We start from the raw sequence: 27,928 nt of genomic DNA on the forward strand, positions 1-27,928 counted from the left end.
TTCCCCCCCCAAAAGTCTATTTTTTTCCAAAATCACGAATACTCTATACTTACTACTGCATTAAAACTAACGCTGTATTAAACCAGTGTCTTAATATTTCTTGGAAAACCTCTATAAGGCATGCTTGAAGTACATGTAATTATAGGAATGAAAATTTATTTGTAATTAAACAGGAACTGACTAAGAAATCGACTGAAACTTTTTAAGTAAGTGACATGAAAGAAACTTTTACCAAAAATTAAATATTTTGCAGACCTAGATGACAAGGAAGACTTTTTCTCAATACTGCCTTCTTTACCATTGAGAGACAATTTACTCTTCAATCAATTATTTGCTTCTGAATCACCAAGAAAAAATAGCAAGGGCTGGCATGTACAGTTCCAGCCTTCCATTTACAACAGAAGCACAAAATAACCAACACCATTTATGGTCCAGGTAGGAAGGAACAGAACCATTCCTGTAAAGAAGAGTGTATGTCAAGGCTCTTTTAGAACCTCAAGCTGCGGTGACCATTGACTACCAGTGTTTATGTGACATCTCCACTGGGACAAAGCACTTGTCGGGAACCCAGTGCTTTCCTGCACTGACAGAGCAAGTTTAGCTGTTTCATCATCTCGGGAAATTTTCTGACTTAAGGCACTGCATACCTGGCCCCAAATGCCTGCAAGGTATCAGCTGCTGTAGCTATTGGTGCATACTGGAGGAGGAAGCACCAAAACTGCATAGGATACAGGATCAGGGAAACCCTTCTGAGGTGAGAAGAACGCATAAAGCTTTTAATAAAGCCATGGTTAAAATTAAATTCTCACGATTGCAAGTCAAAAGCTAGCCCTTTGTTTTGTGGAAGCACGCAAGACTGGATCCTGTGACTTTGCCTCCATGTATGTACAATAAAAGCAGCCCTCCAGCCTTGCATATTAAATATCCTCTTGCCATAACACAAGACCCCCGATGACACAGACCCATACAACTTCATATGGTGGCATAAACACATTCAAATAAATGTTCTTCCTTGCACCGCGGGAGCAGAACCCCAGAGAATGTGCTGGGAGAGGTGGAGGATAAGGGGATACAGGAGCAAGGCTGATAATTTTCATGGCGTGAAGGAGCAGTTCTCGTAGGGGAGAGGAGGAGGCTGTTGTGCGTGGAGCGGCAGGAGGGGTGCGGGGCTGCCCCGCGTTGTCTCAAAGTAAGTAAGTTCCTTCCAGCCGGTGTGCAAGAGTCGAGATGTTTGATTTATGATGGTTCCGCGCAGAGATGGGGGCTGAGTGGGAAATCCACAAAGCCTTCACGATGACTCCCAGAACTTTTCCCGATTTATACATTTTAGCAACAAAGGCGCTAACGTTCATTGGCTACACGTTACCTCGTTCTCTTACTAATCAGTATTCTATCTTCTGTTTGTTAATTATTGTCTCGCTTCTCATGCTAACTGACCTGCATGCTCAGCCTTGCTCTTCTTTTGAGTCGGTGGTCTGTGAGCTGGTCACACGTCTCCCCCTGCCGGAATTAAGTTTTACCCAGTCAGAGCTGCTACTGCACAGTCGCCAAGTTGTCTTTAACAATTTCTTCCTTATCTTGGGGGTTCTGTCGTATATCCTTGTGGCTCGTGAATTCTGCGTTCTTTGTGCCCCCTATCAGCGGTAACTCCTTCTTCCCAGGCTTTGTTAACCTCCTCCTAGGTCGGACATCACGGAAACATGTCCAGCCCTGAGCAAGGCAATTCTACCGACAGCTAATTCGTCTTTTTAACGCCCAGACATCACTTAGCGCTTGCTCGTTAGCTGCCTGTTTCAGGGATTAAATCTCCCTTCTTAGTCATTGGGCGTGAAAGCTCACAAATATCAGCCATCAAAGAACACCCTTTCTTAGGAACATTTGTTTGCGTACTCCGCATTTCGCAGCCACACTCGCACACCTGGCGGGGCGGGGCGGGGCCGGGGGCAGCGCGCTCGCTCCCGCGCGGCGGAGGCGCGCTGCCGGGCGGCGGGAGCGCGCATGCGCGGCGGGTCCCCCCGCAGCGCCCGTCGCCTCCTTTGTGAGGGGCGGGCGGTCCCGCCCCGAGCGCGGTGCCGGGCGCAGACGGAGCGGCCGCGGCGGCGCCATTTTGCGGCGGAGCGGGAGGCGGCTGTGGTGGCGGTGCCGGTAGTAGCGGCAATAGTGGTAACGGTGGCGATAACAGCGGCCGTGGGTGTTATTGCTGCTAATCGGGACTAGCGTCCCCCGTTCGCCCCAGCCCCTTGGCCAGGACTCTGCCGACATGAGCGACGTGGAGGAGAACAACTTCGAGGGGAGGGTGAGTGGCCTCCCCTGCGCGGGCCGTGTCGAGGCGGGGATCGGACCCGGGGGCGGCGGGTGGCGACACTCGGCGTCCTCGGGCCTAGCGGAGGTGGAGGCAGCGCAGGTTGTCTCTAAAATGGCTCCTTCAGGCGCCCGAGGCTTGCCTGGGCCGTGGGTGACGACCCGCGTCCCTCTGCGCTGCCCTCGTCTCTCCCTCACACGCTCCCTGCTCTCATCGCCCCGGCGGGGAGCGGGCGCCGGGTCCCCGTGCCGCGGGCCGGCCCCTGCCCAGCCAGCGCAGGCTGCTGCTGTGCGAGCAGCGCTGCTGTAGCCCGGGTTCCCTTCCCGCCGGGCCCGGGGCTCGCTGCCCTGCCCGTTCCCGCTCCAGGCCTCCTCCCGCCCCAAAGAGGAGGGACCCCGCGTCCTTTTGTGCGAGGTGAGCGGTCTCTCCTGGCTCAGGAGCTGCCTCGGGCCGAGCCCCCTCCCGCCACTGGGGAGGTCCGGCCGTCGTTATTAAACCACTGAAAGTCATCGATCGTGCAGCTGAAGGCTTCGAACGAGCTGCTGTGGCTTTGTAACCTCGTTAGGCCTGTGTCTTCCCTCTGATGGCTGCGGGTTTTCATGTACACGTGTGACAGGTCCCTTCCATTTTCAGTGTTTTTGTGGTTTTTGTTTCTTTTTTTTTAGTGATGATAAGGCAAGCAGGAATTAGAAACTGCTTGAAACAGGAAGGAAATGTGTGCCCCTCCATCATAATTTACTTTTTTTTTTTTTTTAATTTTGCAGAGGTTTTCTTTTTGTTTGTCCTATTAAGAGATTCTTTAGAAGAACACCTGAGCATCCTCTTGGTGACTCTCTCTGATGATCCAGTGACAGCAGCCTTGCAGTTACATATGTACCTACTGTCTGGGGAAGCAAGCAATAAGTATTGGAAGAATGGAATTACCTTCCAAAAATTACTTTTGCATTTCTATTGTTGCCATTTTTGTGGTGATTAAAAAAAACCCATGGGCTGCAGGTTCTTTACCTAGCTATACAATAACTGCTGCTGCTTCCTCGCATGAGGTAAACAAAATCTGCCCTTGTGTTGATTGCTTGGACAAAAGGTGGCTGTGTAGTAAGCAGTATTGGGGTAAATAAATAGATCTCTGGAGGGTAAACAACTAAGTTTCAGAAACTTGAGCAATGAGTATGCTTGGTTTGTTTTTTCCTTTTTTTTAAGGTGACGGTAATCTCCCACTTTGCAGTCAAGATTCCTATCTTTAAGGATTATTTTCTTGTCTGTATTCCCAGTGTGGATTATTGTTAGGAAAGAGGTTATGTTAGGTTAGTTGTCAGAACATTGGTATTGGGCTCTTTGACGGGTCTGTTGTTTATGTTACAAAGCTGTTCCAGCTCTCTACTTTCAGTATTTCTGCACACCACCTCCTCCCAAATATACGGGTAAAATGTTTTGAGAGTGCATGAAGTCTGAAGTCTTACAGTAGAAGCTTCTGTGACTTCTGCTCATCAGTTGTTCTTTTTTTTTTCTTTTTTTTTTTTGTGATGGAAAATTTACCTATTGAAAAGAACTGCTGACTTACGTTGAGTCTTCATTTGGAAAACTTCTTTTGGTTTTGCTCCTTATACTGAAAATTCTCAATCAATATGGCATAACTGAGCATAATGGCAGGTACTTGATTTCTAGTTGAGGATTTTGTGATTCTACTGAAGAACACTTGTAAGCCTTTCTTTTTCTTCAGTAATACTGCTTTGTTGTGATGGTACTAAAATTCTTGAAATAAGAAATTATATTTCAGAGTAATGTTTTCTTTTTCATTTCCATTGAAAGTGCTCATAGGCATAAAATTAAGCACATGTAACTTTGAGGCTGTAGTGTTTAGACTGCTATTCCCAATTGGATAGGACTCTGACAGGCACTGAATATCCTGATGCTTCAGTTTACTACATCCAGGCACTGAGCCCTGAGAGTAAAGCGGAAGTTTTTATTGGGAGAAAGAGCTGCAGAAACTGGAAGAAAGTTTGTAAAGAACCCGTTTTTGTGTAATTTGGCACAAATAAGAATTCTGAGTACCCTTTTCAATTCTTCCACCCGCTGTCAGTTTAAGTGCTTATTAGTGTGATGTGCTTTTAAAAACTGAATGCCGAAGGAGTAAGGGCGTTTTTAGCTTTAGGCCTTTTATATTTCATCTGTGTAAATGCATATTGTCCCAAAAGCACTTCAGTGAATGTTGAGTATCATCAGAATTGTTTTAAATGCTAATTTTATCGACAGTAAGATACTGTATGTGCTTTGCCTCTAATTTATTATTTAAAAATCATATTAACTAATGAACAGGCCATTAATAATTATGGAAATAACTTTCAGTTAAATTGCTTGGTTTGCACTCTTCAGAACTACCATTTCTAAAGTATTGGGTGTGAAATCATTGTAGAGCTTTTCCTTCTTGAACTCACTCCTTTATTGACCTTTTTTTTTAAAGCACATATTAATCAAATATGCTCAAACTAATCGACATCTGCTCTTTTTTTGTGTCATTTTGTTTCAACTTAAGTTCTTCGTTAAGAATGTGGCTGGTTGAACAGAAGAAAGCCCCCTCCTCAAGCATGGTGATTTAATAGAAAGAAATTGACAGTGGAGTTAAAAATACAGTGGATGATACAGAGCTAAGTTTATGGTCATTAAGAATTAAAAAGATTTTAAATTGTGCTTCTCATCCAGTGATTTGGTTTTGGAAACATCAAAGTATTTTATCACCATTGAATGCTTTTTGTGAGCAGATTAGACAAATTAGGTTTTTTTAATCTTTTATTTCTGTCAGATGGCAGGCAACTCTTCCTTTCATATTTTTGTTATTTTTTATAGGCTATTATTTATCTGGTGTTCAATCTGTGGTGCAACTTTAGATGTTTCCTAGAGCAATGAACAGACGGGAGTCTGAACAAACCTGCATTTCAGTAGCTCAACTTGAAACTTTGTTCAGTTTTTTTCTGTTGAGCTTCTGGTAACATTTAATTTCTGCTATCTTAACAGTTTAGTTTTCTACCAGTATTAATGTGTTGTTTGTCTAAATAGGCAAAACCTTTTATCAGAAATTCTATTTTGCAACTCTTTTGATTCTCTAATGATCTTAGGATCTTACAGTGGAATAAATAGTATTAGCTAATAAAACACATGCTTTTCCATGTGACCCATACTGTTGAAGGAAGTAGGCATATTTCATAGGTACACAAGTGGCTTTTGGATTAGTTTAGCTGTGAAAGTACCTTATATTTCGTTCATGAATTTTGGATGTAAAATACCTAGATGCATATGGAAATACCTAGCTGATCAACTTTGAGATGATTTCTTTGGCAAAAAAAAACCCCAACGGTGTCAGGGTCGGCCTTGCTTTGCTATTGTATTCCACCTCTCCTGCAGTGGCACTCTGCCACCTCTTTGGAGAGGAAGGAATGCTGCTTCCCACACCTTTTCAAACACAAGCACAATGGATGCTAATGCTCGGGCGTTCTGCATTCGCATGGAGAGTGCTGTGATCACCCTGCAGTGTCTAATGACAATGTGGGAGAGTTTTTCTGGAAGTCTGATTTTTAATTTGTATTGTTTTACTCAAGCTTAATAAATTCTGCATTGTTATGGACCTTGTCAGCTGGGAAGACTGCTCCTTTTGAACACAAATTATTTTTACTGTCTTCTGTGTGTGGTAGAGGAATGACTACAGGACCCTCCCTGAACAGGTGTATTTTCAAGCCTCAGTGAGATGAGCTTATAAACTTTCAAAAAGTTTACTGCTGAAGCCTTTTCTTTCTTTTTGTTAGTGGGATCATTGAGAAATACATTGTTTGCTTATGTTAGTAACTTCTGAAATATCCATGTCTTCTAGGTAACAACTTAGAAGATACTTTGTACACAGAAGCTTATTATGTGTGCTATTGTAATATTTATAGAAGATTATCTAATTAAGGGATAAAATTATTTTTAGTATAGTGGTAGATCACAGTATGAAGCAAAAAGGATTTAACTTCTCTTTTGAGTTTCAAGGCAAGTTGGTAGATTCCTGCCAAAATGTAGTCTTGTCCTCATAAGTGAGATGTCATTAGCTTAACAGTTTTATCCAGCAAATGTGGGCTGAATAAAATTCTAAATTCATGTTTCTTTTTTGACTGCTTGTATTTTTCTGTCCCCTTTTAATAGAGTTCAACTTCATTTATTTTTTTTAGTTTGGGTAGAAGTTTTTAACAAGATTTTTGGAAATGGTATTGCTAGACCACTTGTCCTGTCCTTTTTTTTTCACCCCAGGTCAAGTGAATTTCACCTGAAATTTCTGTGATTTAATGTTTGGATGTTTGTTTGTTTGTGTTTTTTTAAATTTTCTATGCTTTGATATAGAAAGCTTAGTTTAAACTTACATTATTTTTAGTTAGCATCTCACTCTAAATTTTTATAACCTTTTCAGTCATATTCTGAAACTGTATGGTGAGAGGGTAAGGCATGACAAGTTCAGGACAGAAGAGTAATGTGAAAGAAGAGGGGATTGTTTTTTTGGTTGGTTTGATAAAGGGTTGGTTGGTTGATCAGTTGTTTGTTTTATTTGTTGTGGTTCCCCCCTATGTTTTTTATCATACCTTCCCTTGATGGGTGGAAAATGTAAAGAATACTTTTTCAAGACTTCTGCAATTCTCTGCATAAAAGTGTTTTAAATACTTTTTAAATAGTAGTTACATTGGAAAGTAGGATTTTTTTTTTTTTTTTTAAAAACGAAAATAATTTGAGTGGTAGAACTTTTTGATCAGTTAAACAGTTTTACCAGTATGGATAAAATATGTGAACTGACTGATGCCTGGCTCAGATGGATCATCTAAAGTTGTTGATAGTTGTTCAGTGTCTGGGTTTGTATGATCGTGGAGTAATGGGCAAGGAGGAGAGATCCTTTCCATGTCACTTTGGTTTGTTACTTCCTGGGGTGAAGGAAGGTAACAAGGATGAAAAATACTCTTCAGTACTCTCTTTAAATGCTTCTAGCTGTGCATTTTATGCAGAGAATCAGTAAGTGAAGCTGCAAACCTTAGATTTTGTGTTTGTCTACAATTTTGGCTCCAAGTTCCAATTCCTGGTGAATCATTAGTCCCACTTCCTGGTGTGTATTTGAGGAAACCACTACATCGTACTCTGAAGAAGCACACTGTTACAATTGAGTTGGGGTTTTTTTTGTAATTATTATTGGCGGGGGTGGGGTGTATGTTTTTTTTTGTGTGGGTGGGTTTTTTGGTGTTTTGGGGAGAGGTGTTTCCTGGGAATAGTGTTACTGGCAGATGCAGGATTTTTTTTTGAAAGGGAAGTCTGATCTGAAGAATATTACAAAGCTCTTATTTTTTTTTTCTGCAGACTCTAGTGGCAGCAAATCTAGATAGTTTGACATGGGGATAGTGAATTATCTGCCTACAAGTTTGTAAGGGTGAAAGTAGTGACTGGACAGCTGCATAATGAAGCCAAGGCATTAAGATGGGTACTGTTCTGTAGGAAGCTGGTGGGATGAGGAGCTGAGTTTACACTGAGTCTCATCTGTGGCCATTAAATGACTAAGGATTTTTAGAACAGAAAGATAAGAAAGTGCTGAGGATCCAAAGTGCAATTTTAGTCTTTTTTCTCCTACACAATATTTAGTTTCTGTGGTAATAACAGAGCTAAGATGAGAATGTTGCTTTAAGACTGGTATAAAATTGAGGTATTTTAGTACTTTGGGGTTATAGAGTTTCCTGGTTTCTTACGTTAAAGATGACATATGAAGACCGTTGAAAACTTTTGTCATATGTATTGCCGAATGGATATAAGTAGTTTTTGAAGAACAATTGGGTTAGTCTATGTATAGACTATTATACAGCCTGCTAATTGTTTAATTATAGTGCTAAGTAGAGAAGAAAAATTCTTTTAAAATCTCTCTTTGTGATTTCTTGAAGCTCTGAATCCCTTAATCCCTGCCAGTAGTTTTATTGATACAAATATTATTGGGAACTTTTTCAACATTGTCCTTAAACTTTTGCAGGTTATTGTGATTCTCTTAGTCTCCTTTAGAGGCATTGTAGGAGTTGTAACTAGGTGAAGTGTGTTGCATTAGAAGATGAGATGTAGTTGCTTACCAGTGACAGTGTGCAACTGCCATCAGGTAATCTCTCTTCTGCTGCAATTTACATCCACAGTTACTTGGCTGAGGAAGTTTGAAATCTCTAAGAATTTACATGGTCCCCTCTGTCACTGCACTTCTTAAGTTGTGTACAGCCCATAAGGGTCTTAAACAGATACTTTCAAAAGGACTTAGCCTATGTGAAATTATGTAATGTTTGCTTTTGTCAATTTTATATAGATATGGTGTCATAGCTGATATTATTAAAGACTCTATGGGTGGTATTGTAAGATGCTTCAGTTGAATAGCTAAGAACACTAAGCTAATTTCTACATTGTATGAGAGCAATTGTGTCCATGGTATTTTTGGCCCCTCCCAACACTTCTAGATTGTGCAGGATCTGGGGGTGGGATGGGGGGTTGCTTTTGTTCAAGTTTTTAGAGTTCTTGTTCAAAAATTGATCTTTCAGATGCAAAAAGCATGGACAATGCAGTATCCTTATGAAGGAGTGTCTGAGGAGGGTGAATTCTTTGTCCTTTTATTGAAGGATGTTTTCTAAATCTGATGTAACTTTGAGTGTTTTTCTTTATTACTGATCATTTTCACTAGGGAGAGAAATACAAATAGTTCTCAGAGAAACTGGCAATTGTTGCAAGCGATGAGTTAGAAAGAGAAGAATTTAAGAGGCTGTCAGACATTGAAGAATACAAAGAGGCGAGGTGATAAAAAATCATGTTAGTGGTTATAAGAAACATTTTTCTTTATTGCAAACAGTGGGTTTCAAATGTTAAACCACCGAATTTGGTAATATTTAAAGGCATGCACATAATTTATTGCAATGAAGTCCTGTAGTTAGCTCAGTACATAGCCATCTTCATAAGGGGTACGTGGTCTGCCATTCACAACCAAGCTTTGAATTTGGCCTTCACATTAAAGTTTGGCAGGTCTATCATCCTAGTAGGTGACATTCTCCATGAGTCCTTTATCCTTTCTATTGAGGTAAAGTGGAATGGTAGTGTTGTTGCAATAGTTGTTAATAAGAAGCTGCTTAGGTTCCATTTCTGGTGAATTTCATGTCTTGAATTATGAAGAGAGCATCCTTTGAAAAAGAACTCCAGCCCAAGGTAGTGAAGAATTTTAACTGCAAAAGAAACTGCAAATCTGGACATAGGTAGAGTAAGAAAGAGAAAAAATTGTGGGCACAGTCAGGAGGAGAAATCATGCAAATAAACATGAAATGTAACACCTGTGGGAGAGGAACTTTATATGCATTTTTTCATTAAGTATTTTGTAAAGTTACAAATGTATATAGCATACTGTTCTGTAGGGGTTTTTGTAGCTAAGCTCCCTAGAAATGCTGTACACTATTAAATGTGAGGAAATCCTAACCTGCTCTTTGCTTGTTTTCCTAGTTTTTCTCTTGTGTGCCTTACCATGCAAGAAAAAAACCCCTCCTGTTTTTACTTCTATTGGATTGCTTTAACTGTACAGTTCTACATCTTAGTTTGTATGGATTATGTAAGGAAAGCAGAATAACAATGAGGAAGAAAAAGTAGGAAGAATAATAATTTATGTTACTTATACCATTGTACGTGTATCATGCGAGTAAGTATGTGCATAGATAGGTTTTGACTGGAAATCTTTGGCCATTTTGTTGAATTGAGTGTTTTAGTAATCTGTAGGAGTAAAATTTGGGATATTTAATACTGAGAAGCACATAGTTATTATTTTAGTGGGGGGAATCACTGATATCAACACTTCAATATATTTGTGCTAATTAGTTTTTAGTGTATCTATGTATCTTATGAAAAAATCTCAGGGGGAGGAGGGTAGCTTTGCAAATACAGTAAAACACTGAGAACTCAGTAAGCTTATTGTTAGAACATAGACACTTATACAGTTTTAAAGATATTTTTTTTTAAAGTTGTTTTATAAAATAGTTTCTTGCACTTTACCTGCTGGCTTTTCAATTTGGTAGATAACATCTGAACTCCAGCAGAGTTTTATAATCCCCACGTGCTTAAATATACTAAATGTTCTTTTTCCATTAAGGTTAATGTTCGTGAAGAAATTGAAGAGTTTTTTCCAAGAATGTGGAAGATAAATCAAGATAAAAGAAGGCTAATGAAAAGTATTAAAGATCAGAAAATTAAAATTGAATGGGGGAAAAAATTGAACAGAAGATTGGTCAGATAGAAGCACTTGAATTTTTTTTAAGGCTATAATGAATTGTTTGAATTGGGGAAGAATACACGAAGTATGAAAAATGAAAAACTCAATGAAGAATGAAGAAAAGTAGAAAGCAAGAGTGAAGTAGAATTAAAAGAATCTGGAAGAATGAATGGGTCCTAGGTTAAGTAAATGTATGGTTTATGTTCCAGTGTCTGTATGATCAAGTTGTAGATGAATTTGCATGATTACTTAGTTAATAGAGAATTGGTGATCTGGTTCAAGCAGGGACCTATTTGAGGCAAGCATACAATATTAACAGTGGGTTAGCAAAATGAAATTTGTTTTGGAGGGTATTGCCTAACCATTTGTTTTTCAGGAGCAATCAATATAATAGAATTACTGTACTTTAAATGTTAGGAGTTAGGCATTTACACAACCAATACCATTTTTAATACTGTCTTTTTTGTTAGGAGTCTCGCTCCCAGTCAAAGTCTCCAGCTGGGAGTCCTGCTCGTGTAAAATCAGAGAGCAGGTCAGGATCTCGCAGTCCATCGAGGGCTTCCAAACATTCTGAATCTCACTCTAGGTCAAGATCAAAATCAAGGTATGTTCAGAAAGTTATTCATGTCAGCTCAGTGTTGCTGCTGTTATTTTGGTAGGTTGATGATGTTTCTTTTCCCCATTGTAAAAAATACAGACTTTTTGGGATGTATTAACAGGGATATGTTAATTTGCCTGTTTGTGCTCATATAGGTGAACAAAGCTGGGAAATTATTTCATGTGTGTGAATAGAGAAAATACTATAGAAATAGTAAGGTAGAAATCACAACTAAAATATGTAGATTTCTCTCTTCCAGAAGAGAGAGAATTGATTGCATTTCAGTTTTGTCTGCTTCCTTCTCCCAAAATTGTTTATGAGGGAATTCTTGTGTGGACCTCTCCTTTAGGGGAAAAAAAAAAGGTCAAGTAAGACCTAGTGCAAAGGCATGAGGGTTAGATAAAAAGAGTAAGCTGTCTAACTCTTGGAAATATTGGAAAATAGTGTTTGTGAATGTTCTTGACATTCTTTCATTGGAGGCATAAAAAATAATAAAAAACTATGTCTTAAATCGGGTGTGGTCCTCATTTATGAGGGTTTTAAGATTTAAATTCATTTTTCAATGCTGTACATGTCTTCTTTGTCCTTCTCTACCCCAAGTATGGAAGTGTGGAGGTAAAGCTTTATAGGTTTCAGTTCTGATGGAGCCTGATCAGAAGAGAAATGTCTTGGGCTTTTTTCTCTAAATATCCCATAAATAACTACCTCTCTTCTCTATTCCCTTTTAGCGACATATTGATGAAAATGGGGAGAGCTACTGTATCTTTCTTTAACAACCACGAGAGAAACAAAACCCACCATTTGTAGCATTAGAGGGGAGAGAGGAATAGTCTTACATTGTTTCTCCTTCCCAGTTCTTGGGAGAGATGAGTAATACATCTTCTCTATACACTTTATACCAGAGCAACTGAAAGAGTTGCTGTGCTCTGAATTACCAAAGTTCAACTAATGTTAGTTTCTCTTCTCACCATGTTTAGCCAGATGATTACCTACTTGTTTTAAACAGCTTATTATAAGCAAGACATTTGTGAAGAAGTGTTTGAGGAATAGAGCAGATGTTTGGGGTTTGCTTTTTTTTTTTTTTTTTTTCTGTCTGGAGTAATTTTCATGCCCAGACAAACTTTGTGTGTAGATATTACAGCACTGTAGTCCTGCCAGATATTTCAATTTTTCATTCAAAACAGTACTTTACAGTGTGACGTATCTAGTTTCTGTGCCACCGTGTAGTTGTTCGTTAGATAAGCAGCCAAGCTGATGCAAGTTTTAAGCTCTGAAATTACTGAAAACTGTTATAAATATAATCCTCAGTGCATGCCAGAAGTACTCTCAAAGAGTTAAAAATGGTGCTTCCAAGCAGGTTATTAGAGATTCATGCAATCTTTAGATGTGCAAGGTAGAAGAAGTTTGATAGGTTTAATATTGTAGACACCATAAAAAAAAATGTTTTTCTCTAGAAATTTAACTGTTTACAGTTCAATAAATTACAACCATATGCCTATGACCTGACTAAAGGCTTTCTCTTTGTCGAAGATCCAGGTCCAGAAGACATTCGCACAGACGTTACACTCGTTCCAGATCCCATTCTCATTCCCATAGGAGACGTTCTCGAAGCAGATCATACACACCAGAATACCGTCGTCGCAGGAGCCGTAGTCATTCTCCAATGTCCAACAGAAGAAGGCACACTGGCAGCAGAGTATGTCATGTTCAAAAAGGCTGAGTATCGACAAAACAGTTGCTGCTTGTATCAGTGTAGTCCAGGTTACCCTCAGGCTGAGTTTGACCTGCTGTTTTGTCACTGGTGGATACAGGAATTGGGTGGGAGTGGGGGTATATATGGCACAATCTCTGTACTTACAGCTGAGCACTTACTTCTTGGACCTCCAGCTAACTGGCAGGGAAGTTGTAGAATTTAATTTAAAAATATTTTGCAGGTATGGTGACAAGGGCATCAGTCAGCTCTAGAAGTTGAGCTGTTCTGATTTTTTTTTTCCTTTTTTTTTTCTTTTTTTTTTTTTTTGGTTAAAAAAAGTATTTGTAACCTTTACAAAACTGAGACCACATCTGTGTGTGCTGGCAACCTGAATGTATTGATAAGATTGCCAGAGTGATTCATAGAAGGAAATTCCCAAGTGTTTATTTGCTTATAGAGCATATGTTGAAGGTTGCTTGTGATTTTATGCTTCTGGTTATTTAATTTTATTTACTTTGAAGTAAGGTCCTGTATTATTAGGTAGCATGTAAATCTTCATGGTAGACTAGAAAAAATTACAGTTGTGAAAAGGAGGTGCAGCAAGTCTTTCAAAATGTAGATGAGAAGTGTCTCTATGAGCCAGAGGAAGTATAGATACACTACCCAAAATCTAAAATACTAATCTTGTCATTCTGAAATTTTTCCCAGTGTCCTTCTTTGTAACAACAGAATGGTTGGGGTTGAAAATTGGAGAGCAAGTTTGCCAGTTCTTTTCTTATAGAGAGGGTTTGATACTGGGTTGATGGGAGGCAGTACAAAAACCTAATGCAGAAGCTGCCCTTTAGTCCTCCACAATCAGTTTAGGCCTTCCAGTGGTGTAGTTGTCACTTGGCACTTAGGGTGTGCAGACTGATCTCAGTGTTTCTCTTGCCTCAGAAAAATTAATAGGATTTAAGTGTAAGAGGAATGTTAAAAAGGGACAACAGGTATCAGTGTGTGGAGGAATTTACCCAAACAATTGTCTAAAATACAGGTTTCATTATACTTTCAGGATTCCAGTAATAAAATTAGTATAGCTGCCAGTGCCATTGAACTATCAGATTGAAATATGGAGTAAAAAATACATATCTAGACGTGTATAATTAAAATGCTTGAATTGCAAACTGCCGAGTCTTGTGCTCTTCAGCTATAGTGAGAAATTGCAGATATTCATGTCTTAAAACAGAAGTTCAAACTTTGACAAATGGAAAGAAAGGAACTTCAGATTTATGAATAGTGCAGGTGTCTTATTTTCACAATGGGTTCCTGAACAAATGCGCTGAAAAAAATATGACAGAAGATGTAAACCTTTTCAATCTTTGAATCAGGCTGCAAAGCAGGCTGAGGCATAAATTACTATATATAGATGACTTACCTGAAACACAGATCTCAGCTGTGTCAACTTCCAGTTGTTATTTTGGCAGAAACATTAAATCTCTGTGCTTGTTGCTGGTGTTTTAAATTGCTGCATCTAGTGTCACGGGTGGCAGACACCTAACTGAAAAACATGTTGATTTTGATCAAAATAATTCTTACAGAGGATTTGGCATTAGATACAAATTCTCTGGCATGTAGAGAAATTTTGAACCTAAAAGGGAAGTTGTACCTTGTACTATTAGATATTTGGCTTTGTCTAGTTCAAGTGAAATTTATTAAGTATCTCACATCACGATAGTGAAGAGTTTTGTGCTGAAGAGATAGGCATAGTTTTGGATTACAGTTTCACAGAACCGTCCTTCAACACTTGTTGCTCTCTAGATGAAAGAATCAGGTGCCTTTCATCCAGTTTACAAGTGGAAAGATTAACTTACAAATGTAAATATTGACTTTCAGTGTATTGGATAGGAAATGCTGAGGTGGAGGAAGTTTCAGTAGAAGCTAGATTATAGTTCAGTTGTCTGTGCTTAGGAGCTCAAGTGCCCACATGTAGTGGGGGCAGCTGGAGGCAGTGTGCACTCTATAGTGCCTATGATGACCATGCAAAAGGGCTGAAGGTTCAGGCTGGTAGACCTATTCTCAGCACAGATTTGTGTGTGGTGTCTGCCCCTTGTTGGTAATTTCAGTATGAAATACTAATAACATGCATTCCTCTTGTTTTGTAGCTTTTCTGTAAATCAGAATGCTAAATTTTATTAACTGAGTTTTTTACCAACATGAGGAACTTGTCTTGGAGCTTTTTCTAAAGTTAAAACTGTTGAAAGTACTTGCTTTTTGAAACGATCTTACAATTAGAATGATAACTGGTAAAAGTGTTAAGCTGTGTATTACCTGCTTAGATTTCTTCAGATTAAACTTTTTATAATTGATAATTTTTGATATAAGAATATTCAATTTTTAATATTTTTTTAAAACAAAAATTAATTGGAGTTTAACATTTGTGTTATCAGGCTAATCCAGATCCTAATACCTGTCTTGGAGTGTTTGGTCTCAGTTTGTACACTACTGAGAGAGATTTACGTGAAGTCTTCTCCCGTTATGGACCTTTGACTGGTGTCAATGTGGTTTATGATCAACGCACTGGACGATCAAGAGGATTTGCTTTCGTTTATTTTGAAAGAATTGATGACTCTAAAGAGGTAAATGCATGTTTTGCTACTTTTTTCAGGTGTGCTTTAAAATGCTTTGTTCAAGCACTTCTAAACAAATGAAGCATTTGAATTCAGTGTTCAGGTGCATGGGCAGATTTTGAGCATAAGCTGTTTGTATTAAGTGGCCAATGAATGCTGGACTTTGATTTTAGTCTGTTACTTCAAAATGCAAATAAATCCTTAAGGCTTCTATGTCTAAAGAATTTTTGAAACATTTTGGAAGTTAAAGTTTTACATTGTTTTCTGAATGAAAATTCTGGAGATTCCCTGTGCATTTTCTCCTTTTAGGCACGTCATTGTACATTTGAAAAAGAGTGGGGTTTGTCTTGATTTGTACCTTGGTCAATTGCTTTCCTGGTTGTTTAACAGATAGCTATTAATGGCTAGACTGAGTTGTTAGTATAATTGATCTGTAAGGAAAGAATCAAAGAATATGAACAGCAGTCTGTGTTACGATTCACCACAATATACAATAAGCAGTAGTTTTTTTAACCCTGTAATGATACCATGAACTTTACCACATTTACTGAAATTTGTAGATAAAGTTGCTATTAAAAGTAAATACACTCTCTAAAAATGCCTTTAAGCCTGCATTGTGTGCATCTCTTTCTTCGGGACAGAGCCACAGACTTAAACTTAATCTTGTTTATGGATTAATAGATTTGGCCAGATATGCTGTTTGATTCTGTGTGCATTTCCTAAGTTTATTTATAAGGAGATATTAAATACAACTCCTCTCTTTATAGTTCATATAACATTGAAGGCAGGGAGTATGACAGCACTGGAACCTATCAGGAGCTGGAAAATAAGAACTCTGATGCTACTTGATGTTACTTAAATTAAAAAAAAGCTTGTATTTGGATTACTTGATTAAACTATACTTAGTTCTTGTGTTTGACTTTGGTATGGTCCAACTGAGAATCAGTTTATGGGAAGAGTAGTCTTGTAGATGTAAATATGTGTGGTTGTTGCAGGTTATAGAGGTAAGTAAAAGGACGCAAAACTTCCTTTTTGTCCCTTGTATGTTTTCCTGTGCTCTCAGTTGGAGAGGTTGGTAGAGAGCTTAATGGGGTTGGATAGCTGTATATCCATCTGTCTTTAATGGCCTGCTCTTTTCTAGCAGGCCATTGTATTTCTAGCCTTGTGTTTCTTTGCATACTGAATTTGTTGGGATTTTGAAAAGGTAGCTGTTTTGTAAAACATTTCACATTGAAATATTTGCACAGTATTCCTTGGCAAATTCATATACCAGTCTTGTCTGTTTTGCAGCTTCACCTGTCTTTAGAGGCAGATTTTTTTCCTGGTTGCCACAGGCAATGGTCATGCGCGATACCATGCATTTCTTAAAATGTTCCATGTAAATAGCATGAAGTAATTTATTTAGTATAAAGCTGTTTTGGCAGATGTTGTGAAACTGGAATGCAAAGGAAAACAAAAAGGGATGTTGCTTCCATTCAGAAATACAGAAATAAAGATTTGGGCCTTAAGCAGGAACTGAAATCATTTGGAATGTAATTAAACCTATTTTTCTTTTTTCCTACGGGTTGGTGCCTGAAGAGGGGGAAAGGATGCAAACTCTCCCAACACCTGGAATTTAAATAACTGAAATACTTTGGCAAGAAATAATCAAAAAACTTGTTTATTTGACTTATTTCATGAGCGTTGAGGACAGATTTGAAGATGGTAGTGAGTGTCAGCTAGTGTAGAAAAAGGGGAGATATATAAATGTAGGTATATACAGACATATAGATAGCTAGCTGTAGGTGTGAACTTTTGTGATGGGCCCTGTATGAGAACACTGAAGGAAATGTAATTAATCTGTGTTTGGAAGATAGTCGGAAAAGCTGAGTATGCATAAAAGCAATGACACTTGAATTACTTCTGTTCTGAGTAACTAACTCTTCTTAAAAATAATAATAATTTTAAAAACCCCAGCCAATAAAAAACAGTAACCATAATCCCAAACCTTCAGCATCCTAAACATATAAATAAAGAGATGATATTTTGAACTAAATTCCAGCCCTTTTAAAGATTGATTAAATGAGACTAGAGCTCTGGAGAAAAATGAGGCTTTTTCATGATCTCTGCTATTACCCTTCAAGAAGGCTAGCACAGGGAAGTTTCTCAGCAGGCATGCTCTGAAATACAGGTAATACTAAAATTTTACATCAAATTAATTGTGAGTAGTTGTGTTTAAACTGTCATAACTTAAAGATTGATCATTGTTGGTTGTGCATGGATTCTCGTGCAGCTAAAATCCCTCAGGATCTTTGTCATCTCTGTTACCACTTTTACAAATTGGATCAGTTATTGAATTGAACTAGTTTAAATGTTGCTGTGAGTCATGATTCTGAAACCAAGTTGTGCAGTGTCCATATGGTGGTAAAGACATTTTGAGTTGTCAACTAGATTGATGTATTCGAACTCCAAAGACAATGTAAAATAGCATTTCTTGAAGATGATACTTCTCGGTAGCCTAAAAATGCAGAAGGGGCAGTTGTAGAGTTTATTTTTACTGGAACTGTTTTACAATTTCAGATTACGAAACCATAACAGCCTTGTTGTTAGCTATTGATAAGCGTCTTGGTTGTAAAGATGAACAGAAGCTTAGATTTTGGTAACTACTACACAGAGAAGCTGCCAAAGCATCACAGTCGCTTCAGACATTCCACTGTAGCAGGACCAAGAAAGAGAAGTTTTCAAAGCATGTGTCCAGTCCAGGAGATTTCTTGTAGAATATGTTCTATTCTGTTTGAAACTCTGTTGAGGTTAAGATGAAATTTCATGATCAGACAGAAGGTTCCTTTTCCATCAGATGTCTTTTATTGCAGTGGTATAGTGTTTGCAAAATAATGCTCAGCTGCATTCTTAGGTTTTGATCCATACTGAAGATGCTTGTGAACGCTAAAGTTCAAAATGTGATAGCAGGCAATAAATGTCAAGGACTGATAGATGTCTGGGAAACAACTGATGAATTACAATGATTGTGTGGAAACCTGAGGATTTGCTGTGCCAGTGTTCTTGTCTGTCAGCTTGTTCAAAGCCTGTTTGAAAATCTTGTGTCATTATGTACCTGTTTTTAGGATGGGTATAGTGGGTTTCATTTATTGTAAAGCTGTTTTTATTTCTAGTTGTTTGTTTTTTAAAAATACTTTGTATTGCTTTTTTGCCTTGGATGGTGCCATGTCTTGTCTTGGCTACTCTTTTCCAAGTCCTCAGAGTGTGCAAGTTCTTTGCATGTGCAACATGCAAAGGGGAATATCTGTAAACATCTGTTCAAGACTTGTTTCTCACACTCTTACATAGTTCGCAGTATTGGCAACACTGGCATGCAGCCAGTGTTGTCATGTTGTTTTGCAATTTTTTCACTAAATTATAGAGGATATTCATCTGCCCATCACATAAGGATTTTCCTCCTGCATTTAAGAGGATTACAAACTTCTGTGTACCATGATGAGAAAAAAATTAGGTTGATGGGGAAGGAATTGATTGTCTTGCTTAACAGTAAGTTGAGAAAATCATGAGTGAAAAGTGCTGGCTGTTCTAGGGATGTGGTTCTTACTACAGTTAGCAAGGATATGATATGCTACTAAACCAGCTTTTCAGTAGCTCAGACTGTGAAGTGTTAGTTGTTTAAACTGAGGCTACTGTGAATGTACTGTCTGTAGGAGGAACTCATCTAGGAAGCATCAGCTACAGCAGCTGTTGGCAATATGGAATTTTCTAATACTAGTTAGATGTTCTTCAAAAAATTTTGGGCATCTTTCTAGAACCATTTGCTGAAGTGTTGTTCATTACCATCAACACAAACCAGTATCATTCAGTTGCCAAAGACCAGAATTATAAGGGAGTTTATCAGTTCCACCTGAAAAAAATACAATCTGTGTTTCAGATTAGCTTAGAACCAACATTATTGAGCAAAACTCCCATGGCTTTTTGAAGAAATGGTTTAAGTATTGTTCATGGTATCAAAAACAACCCTTGATATACCAGGAAAGAGCGCTAGAAGGTCTCAAATGTTTGGAATTACAAGTTACAGACTTCCAGAGACTCTGAAATACCATGAAATTGCTAATACTTGCAAGAACATCCAGTTCTTCATTCTGGTTCTCTAAAATACTGCAGTTCTAAAGTATGCTTTAAAGATAATACATAGGATCTATCAATGCTGAAGCTCATATTTGTATCTATTTAAAAGTTACCATTGAAATCTCAAACTAGAGAGAATGTAAACTGAATGTTCAATAGTGAAATGGACATTTGAATTTAACTTGGCAGACTTACACATTTGAATTACACTTGGCAGCAAGTGTAAAAAGAGGAATTTCTTAATTTCTTTAATAATTCTGTCAGATTTTTTTCAGAATTTTCTTTCAGTTGTTCTCAGTAAATCCAAAACTGAATGAGTAATTGATTACTGGAGGGGGGAATCTAGTCCATTGTGTCTTTCATCCCTTGCTGTACTTGTGATGGAGTGGTGATGATGTTTTTATCAGTGCCATTAAATGCAGTAGAGAAGAACTTCCAGTAAAAAAGAAACCCCCAAAACTACAGTGATGGGGAGGAAAAAAAAAGGTAGTACCTTATGTAGTTATTTTTAAATCATGATAAGACATTTTCAAAATAAGTTACAGTATAAACTGTTTGTGTTTGACTATTTAAGCATATTCAGTCTGTATGTTGCTAACTTTGTAGTGATTGAAAGTTATTGAAATAGTTAATCAAGAACCTACTAAAAAATTAGACTTTCAGTCTGGATAACTAATATCAACCACCCATGTAAATTTGTGCATTTAATTAAAAGTTGTGTTTCCAAACTTGTTTTATTTTATCTACCTAATTGGTCATACATTGAGAAAACATTACATACTGCATTAAATATCAAATTACATTGAAATATTTCTTAAATTTAATGCTGTCTGACTTTTTTGAGCCACTGGAGATGATACTATAGTTCAGGAACTGCTCATTTTTTCAAACTAACACCTTATAGATAATCAGTTTTCTTATAATGGATAGTCTGCTGGAGGTTTAAAACTGTAAAACTTTAAAAATGTGATCCAAGTTTGAACCTATGCCATTCCCAGTCCTAGTCCTGTTTTCTGACTGCAAACATGTAGGTGTGTATTCTAGCCTACAAAAACCAAGTTTTCTGTAGAATTTACTACCAGAATTAATATTATATGTTTGTAGGAATGGTGTGTTCTTGCTTACTGTCCTCTTGCAAAAGCCATGCAAGTCTTCTAACGGCATTCAGATATTTGGAAAATAATCTGAGTTGTAATAAAAATAGATTGTTGACAGTTAAAGACTCCTAAGAGGACATTGTGTGTCTTAAACCCCAGTATTATTTGATTTTTTTCTTTTTAAAGTTTCATTTCATCATCTTAAACAGTATTTGAGAATGTCTTCAGCATTGTTAGAGAGAATATACAATTTTTTCTCTTTGACACTCAAATATTCTTAACATGGCAATCATGCTCACCCAAAACCAGCAAGAAAAGGAAACTGAAATTTGTTTTGAATATGACATGCAATAAGACTGTAAAATCCAAAATTTTCTTGTAAACTACTTTAACTTTCACTAAAGCACAGAAATGTCAGTGATTACGATCACTTATATATTTTTACATCCTTCATACAAAAGAAATATTGTTGTATCAGTTACATGAACGTGGGTTTTCAGAGAGAGCTTTTTGTCATCTTGCAGCAGTCCTTACCTAATAATGTCAGCTTAAGTACTTCAGTTCCTGAGGTGTGCATGTTAAGAGTAGTGCAGAGAATCTGGGAACCTCTTTAGAAGGAATTTCCAGTTGCTAATTACTGAATGTGAGTGATCCATACTATTAATTGTAGGTTTTGGCTTTCCTGCATTTGGCAAAGAAGTCAGAACTATTAAGAGGCTTTTTTGTTCTTGTCTATCTAGTAAAGATTTTCTTTATTTTAAAAATTTTTAATTGATAATTGCTGTTAAAAGAAAATGTTTTAATATTTGTTAGGACATTAGAAATTATGACCAGCATATCAGGAGTTCTGCGCAGTCTGGTAACAATGATCTTTATCCACTGAAATGTAACACATTTCCTGGTACTTCTAAAACAAACAGGCAACTCTCAAAATTAGTTCTTCATTTCTCTTGCTGGTATATTGGTCTTCTCTGTACTGCTCCCTCTGTCAAAGAACTCTTCCTCTGGAAGAGGTTTTTGTTGGCTTAACCAAATAAGACAAACATGCCAGATGTTCTGGATTTGAGGTGGCTTCTTGTCAGCTAAGTTTATTATTCTGCAAGTTGTTGGCTGGACTTGAAAATGCCATGCAGCAGAAAATTTCTTATAATTTCACTTGCTGCACTTCCAGAAAGATGTGTTTCATCATTGAAGGTAATTTTTCAGTCAGATATTTGCAGCCTTCATTGTTAGGCTTGTGCACACATACTTTCCTAGGATGCATGCACAGATTTATTTTCATTTACATAATCCTTGTGGGAAAAAAAAGGTGTTACGGCTAGAAGACTAAAGCTAAGGAATGTGATTTAATCACAAAATATACTTGAGTGTATGTTGAAAGACTTGGAATGCTCTTTGCTGTTGTCTGATGTAGTTACTTCTTGTACGGGAACACAAATCACTAGGTGGCGATATAGTATGGACACAAACAGCATTACCAAAATACAAACTCGCTCTCAATAAACACATTTGTGATCATCAGTCACCTCCAGTTTGGACACAACAGTTAAATCATATGGATTTCAGGTTTCTGTATCTTCTTTATGATTTGTATGTAAGTTTAGTAAGGCTCTTGTTAAAATTAAGATGTTTGAATAAATGTTTCATTATTAAAAAGAAAAAAAAAATTCTCAGAGGCACCTTCGTGTTTTGAGGTTGTATGTTGTTTTTTGCAGTAAAAAATAGTTAAGTGGTTATGGACACTGATACAATCTTTAACTCAAGATTGTATCAGTGTCTCTTATCCACACATGAAAAATTAAAATAATGTGTATTGGACTAAGTGCTGTGCTTAGTGTTGAGAAGTAAGTGTTGTGTGTTGGTATTTCAGGGATCCTGTAGCAGATAACAGAAGCTATTAAAATTCAAAAAGCTAAATTTAAAAAATCCTTTCAAGTCCGTCATTAGCTGTTAAAATTAAGTGTTGTGGATTTGTTGAGGTTTGGGTTTTTAGGTTACTTTGCATGAATATAAGTCTCAAAAGTACGCTGTGATCCATTGAAAAACTTGCTTTGATGGTTTGAGTTTGTGAAAGGCCATTGTATTGATTCTCAGAGTGGAGAAGCTGGGGCTGGAACACCCAGCGAGTGCATGCAGGGGCTGCGGGCAGTTCTGAAGGCACGGGCGTCTGAGCGCAGACCCTTGTGTGTATCGCTTAAGCGAGCTGCTATTGTGAGAGGGAGTGGGGAGGAAGGTTGTAATTAGGTATCCATGTAGGCTGAACCCGCCATTTTACTAAGCTCTGCTGAAGTAGGTCCTTGTAAGGGAGATGGCAGGAGGCTGGGAGAGCATGAAATGGCAGCCGACGAGCAGTAATCCGGCCATATGCACCCTACAGGAAGCCAGTGTTTTGCACAGCTTTTGAATCCGCCCGTCCCCTCTGGGTCAGAGGCGGCGGTAGGAAAGATGCAGTTTCCACGAAAAAGCTGGTTTGAGTTTTTGTTTACCTTTCAGATGGGTAGAAGATAAAGTCTAGGGAGAATGGCTGTGTTAGTGGTTAGCCTGTGCTCCCTTAAGAAGGGATTGAGAGTTGAATTAGTTCAGTGCCCCAGTGCAGTCCTGTAACACCACCGACAGACAGGCGTGGGGACAAGAGATGAGCCAGTCGCCACAGTGGGGCACTAGTAACCAGCCTAAACAAGACAAGTTCCAGGCTTGTTTTTCTGGTGGAAAATAATGTGTTTGTACATAGCCTTCCATAGTTACCAGTAGGTTGCAGATTTCACATCCCTGTTTCTTGTCTCTCCTGCAGGCGATGGAGCATGCAAATGGAATGGAGCTGGATGGCAGGAGGATTCGAGTGGATTATTCAATCACCAAAAGAGCACATACACCCACCCCAGGCATCTACATGGGCAGGCCAACACAGTAAGTTCAGTGGATATAAACTGAATGCTGGATTCTGGTTGAAGAAATTACTAATATGAAGAATGCTGTACTGTGGTTCACGTACACTCTTAAATCCTACTGTAGTTTATTATATCTTTATTTATAAAAATAATTATGTGTAAATAAAAAATAATATCCAGCATGATTAATTAATGTATCCTTAATCTGCTGAAATACTGAGGTGCCCATTTGACTTTGATTTTGATGGGAATTAGCATTAAATCCCTCATTTTTCTAGGAATTTGTGAAGGTTTTTATTTAAATACTTTCTTTGCATAGCTTTGTGATACAGTCTTAAGTGTCTGATTTACTACAAGACCACTTTTAAAAAGATTTAAAATAATTTATATTTATTTATCTAATAATTTAACTCAAGATGGAGAGTAGATATATAAAGGGGGTTTTGTTTTTGCTTTTTCTCTTCCCCTAATAGCAGTGGAGGAGGTGGTGGCGGTGGAGCAGGTCGTCGCCGGGACTCATATTATGATAGGGGGTATGACAGAGGGTATGACAGATACGAAGAATATGACTACAGATACAGGTACCTTATCTTTATTTCATTTTTGTATCAGTGGATTTGTTGGAAAGTTAGATGACAAAGCATACTATTCAGTTTGTAGCAATATTCTGCATATGTGCCTGTTACATGTTAGAGCTGTATTCCCTTAGATTTTATGGGATTGAAGTAGGCAGAATCTTCAGTGTTTACGTAATTTGGTTTTTCTGTTGGGCAGGGGGTTAATTTTGCTATGTGAAGGAGGTGTAGAGCATGTATCCCAGGAATCAAATGGACAGATAAAAAAGGAACTCATTTTTCTATGCTGTATATAGAGCCAGGGACAGCTGATATACACTGCTGTTTAAAAAGGGATTATTTGTAGATGGGATTTTTAATGCTTGACATTTCATAACTATCTTGCTGTTTTGAAAGTTATCTGGTTTCAGAGAATGTTGTTCAACAAGAATTGTAGGCATCTGGAAAAGCACTTCATGTGTTTGTAAGGCTAGTGAGAGTTTATTAAATTCTTTGTCTGGGAATATCTTAGAGTTTAAACACATCAAATAGAGAAATATAAAAGCATTTGTTAAATAACCATAAGCCACAGTCAAATAAAGCAGAAATCATTCATGCAGGCCAAGTCTTTCAGTGCTAAGGAAGTGGTTCTGTTCTGTAGAATTGATGTGAATAAGGCTTCTTTCATAATGGATGTTGTTTGGTTTCTTTTTTAATTTCCTTTAAAGGAGACGATCACCATCGCCTTATTATAGTCGATACCGATCACGATCAAGATCCCGTTCCTATAGTCCAAGTAAGTAAATACAAGTGAATAAACAGAATCTGACTGACATAAACATTGTTATATGAATTGATCAGTGGGAATTCTGAATGTGAAAGCAAAAAAGCTGGGCACAGTTGAGATAATGTGTACAGTTAGTTTATGATTGTCTAATTAGTAATTTGTGTCATCTTTTGTTTTTTCCAGGGCGCTACTGAAGATCACAAGAGTTACAGTTGAGGACTTGATTTTTAAATACAAAGTTCAGATCTTTAGTATCCCTACTGCTTTCCCTTCCAACTTCCCTTTCTTGTCCTCCTTCCAGCTCTTTCACATGTCTTTGGTTCATTTAGAATATACATATTTTCAGTTGAAGTATTCCTATTTTCCATCCCTTCTTATTGTAATACTCTTAAATATTGTAATTGTTGTAGTTTTTGTGTAGTAAGACATCTTGAAAAAAATAGAGAACCCCAAAGTGCTGATACATTTTGGAAGTCATTCCTATTTTATTTCTAAAACAGTTGGACTCCCGACTAATCAGAAGAGAGCATTGATATTTTTAAAGCTTGCATGTCATATGTAGTATACACACTTGAAAACTTTAACATGAATTTGCATTTCCAAGTAGCTTGTTAATCTTTCTGTTAAAATGTTTACCTGTTATTTTGATAAATATGTAATGACTTTGAGTCTTTTCTGTAATGATGAATTTGCTTAGATAGTCATGAACCAGAGAATTTTTTTTTTTTTTTGTCAAGTAGTTGCTTTGAAAGTAGACTATTTGGGCTAGATCAGAGTTTGGTATTTGACTGACTGGGAGAATAGATCCTTGTACACTCAAAATTAAGGCTGTGTGTTTTATAGAAAAAAGTTTCTGGATTGCTACACAGTGGATAACAGTTGAAATTAAAATTGTTAAATTCCTGGGGTCTTTGCGGTACTTCACTGATTATTTCCCCTTAATTGGTGCAGGAGTAAAAATATTTATTGAACATAGCAATTAGTTATATAATTTGCTGTTCATGAAAGAAAAAATGGCGAACTTTTTGCTATTGAAATAATGATGGAGCAAGTTTTGTTTCCAGTCCTTTTTGAACTTTTGGAAGTATGGATGAAAAAACCTACAGCTACATGTAAACCCCTTTTTTCCCCCCCTCAATAAAAGTTAAGTCCACTGATAATTTGGTTTCTTGTCTTTCATTCTTCATCTTGTGTCACTTTGGAATGTAGTTTAAGCAATACTTGATACTGGGATGTGGATAATAAAGTGAGCTTTTACCTGTCTTGCAGGAGCTTTGTCTTCTGTGAGAATCAGTATGTGGTTATATGGGGTGGCTAAGCAGGGTGGGTAGTCCAGCTTTATCTTGTGCCATCCTTGTCACTTGCTGGAGTTGTGGTGAGATGGTTGAATAAGAGAAACACTATTGACTTTGTTTAGTTTTCTGGCAAGTGTCTGTTTGAATGTTGATGTTGCCACAGCAAAAGGAATACAGCCACAAAGCCCTTGCAGCAAATTTTCATCCTGATTGTCAGGGAAGGCCAGCGAAAGAGTTTGTCATGATTTTAAGAAGGGTAAGTGTATCAAATGTAATTGCATTAGCTCTTTCTGAGTGTTAATACCAGCAACTATTAACAAGTAGTTAAAAGAAACACCAGCACAAATCTTAAAAGTTTGATAGAATATGCCAGGAAAAATTGGTGACAAAACAAGTTCTAACTGGTTATTGCTCAATACCGTTGAATCCATGATGTCTTATCCATAAATTGCAGTTGAAAATTCTTAGTAAATTGAAAGCAGAGTAGCTGAAACACTGAAGCCAAATCTTTCAACTCTGATTAATTTATCAGTATTTATTGGTGATCCAGACAAATTAGGAAATGTTAGGAAAATTGTTCTCTCTAAACCCAAGTCCCAATATCTCAAGATAAAGAACTACCGGTATATTTAATTTTGGTTTTGTTCTTTCAAAACATGGTTAGCCAGTGTGACATCCAGGCACAAGGAACTGCAAGGAGGATCCAGGGAGCTACAGGCCTATTGGTCTGACCTTGGTGCCCAGGATGGTTATGAAGCAGCTATCTTGGGTGCCATCACACATACAGGAAAACCAAGGAAACAGGCCTTACCAGCATTGGGTTTAGGAAAGGCAAGTCCTGCCTGACTTGCCTGATCTCATCCTGTGAACCCACTTAGTGAGAGAGGGAAAGGCTGTGGATCTTGTCTACCTGGACTGCAGCAAGGCCTGTGATAGATACTGTTTCACATGGCATTCTCCTGGAAAAGGTGGCAGGCCTGTGGTTTGGTCTGGTGCACTCTTCACTGAATAGAAAACCAGTCTGGATATATGGCCCCAGAGGCTGGAGGGGAATGGTGCCACATCCAGTGGTTGGCTGGTCTTAAGAGGTTCCCCAGGACTCAGCACTGGGGCCAGTCCTTTCCATGTCTTTATCAGTGATCTGGATGAGGGGATTGAGTGCACCCTTAGCAAGCTCGCAGATGATGCCAAGATGAGTGGGAGTGTTGATCTGCAGGAGAGTAGGAAGGTTCTGGACTGGCTGGATTTATGGGCAGAGGTCAAATAAGGTGAAGTGTCAAGTCCTGCACTTGGGTCACAGCAACCCCAGACAGTGCTACAGGCTGGGGGCAGAATGGCTGGAAAGCTCCCTGGCAGAAAAGGACCTGGGGATGCTGGTCCACAAGTTGAACATGAGCAGGAGTGAGCCCAGGTAGCCAAAAAGGCCAGTGGCAGCCTGGCTTGGATCAAGGAGAGTGTGGCCAGCAAGTTCAGTGATTGTTCTGCTGTACTCAGAAATGGAGAGCCACACCTTGAATCTTGTGTCCAGTTTTGGGCTTGTGAGTTTGAGAAAGACATTGAGGCGCTGGATTGTGTCCAGAGAAGGGTAATGGAGCTGGGGAAGGGTCTGGAGCATAAGTCATATGTGGGATGTCAGAGGGAGCTGAGGGGGTTTAGCCTGGAGAAAAGGAGGCTCAGGGGTGACTGCATTGCTCTACAAGTGCCTGAATGAGGCTGTAGATAACTG

General features: G+C 38.2%; 1 protein-coding gene across 3 annotated transcripts; it reads left to right on the forward strand.

The window, feature by feature from the left end:
• The first annotated feature begins 2,055 nt into the window (after window positions 1-2,055).
• On the forward strand, window positions 2,056-26,067 carry TRA2A (transformer 2 alpha homolog). 3 transcript variants are annotated; one of them, XM_021538251.3, is made up of 8 exons: window positions 2,056-2,296; window positions 11,045-11,178; window positions 12,709-12,868; window positions 15,292-15,480; window positions 23,470-23,585; window positions 24,040-24,147; window positions 24,849-24,916; window positions 25,091-26,067. In XM_021538251.3, the coding sequence occupies exons 1-8, from the start codon at window positions 2,261-2,263 to the stop codon at window positions 25,099-25,101; spliced, it is 822 nt and encodes a 273-aa protein (XP_021393926.1). In that variant the 5' UTR covers window positions 2,056-2,260; the 3' UTR covers window positions 25,102-26,067. The 3 variants fall into 3 exon arrangements, with proteins under 3 accessions (XP_021393926.1, XP_021393924.1, XP_021393925.1); XM_021538249.2 differs by having other exon boundaries at window positions 2,058-2,296; window positions 12,703-12,868; XM_021538250.2 differs by having other exon boundaries at window positions 2,058-2,296; window positions 12,703-12,868; window positions 24,043-24,147.
• Window positions 26,068-27,928: the final 1,861 nt, after the last annotated feature.

Source organism: Lonchura striata, chromosome 1 (genome assembly GCF_046129695.1).
Source record: "Lonchura striata isolate bLonStr1 chromosome 1, bLonStr1.mat, whole genome shotgun sequence".
In the NCBI taxonomy this organism is placed as follows: Eukaryota; Metazoa; Chordata; class Aves; order Passeriformes; family Estrildidae; genus Lonchura; species Lonchura striata.

What these genes read in the sequence shown, in the direction of transcription:
- TRA2A (XM_021538249.2), top strand. Translation starts at nt 2,261, where the DNA reads ATGAGCGACGTGGAGGAGAACAACTTCGAGGGGAGG. An exon ending in AGAACAACTTCGAGGGGAGG is followed by an intron (nt 2,297 to 11,044) that starts GTGAGTGGCCTC and finishes CTTTTTTGTTAG; the next exon opens with GAGTCTCGCTCCCAGTCAAA. An exon ending in AGGTCAAGATCAAAATCAAG is followed by an intron (nt 11,179 to 12,702) that starts GTATGTTCAGAA and finishes TCTTTGTCGAAG; the next exon opens with ATCCAGGTCCAGAAGACATT.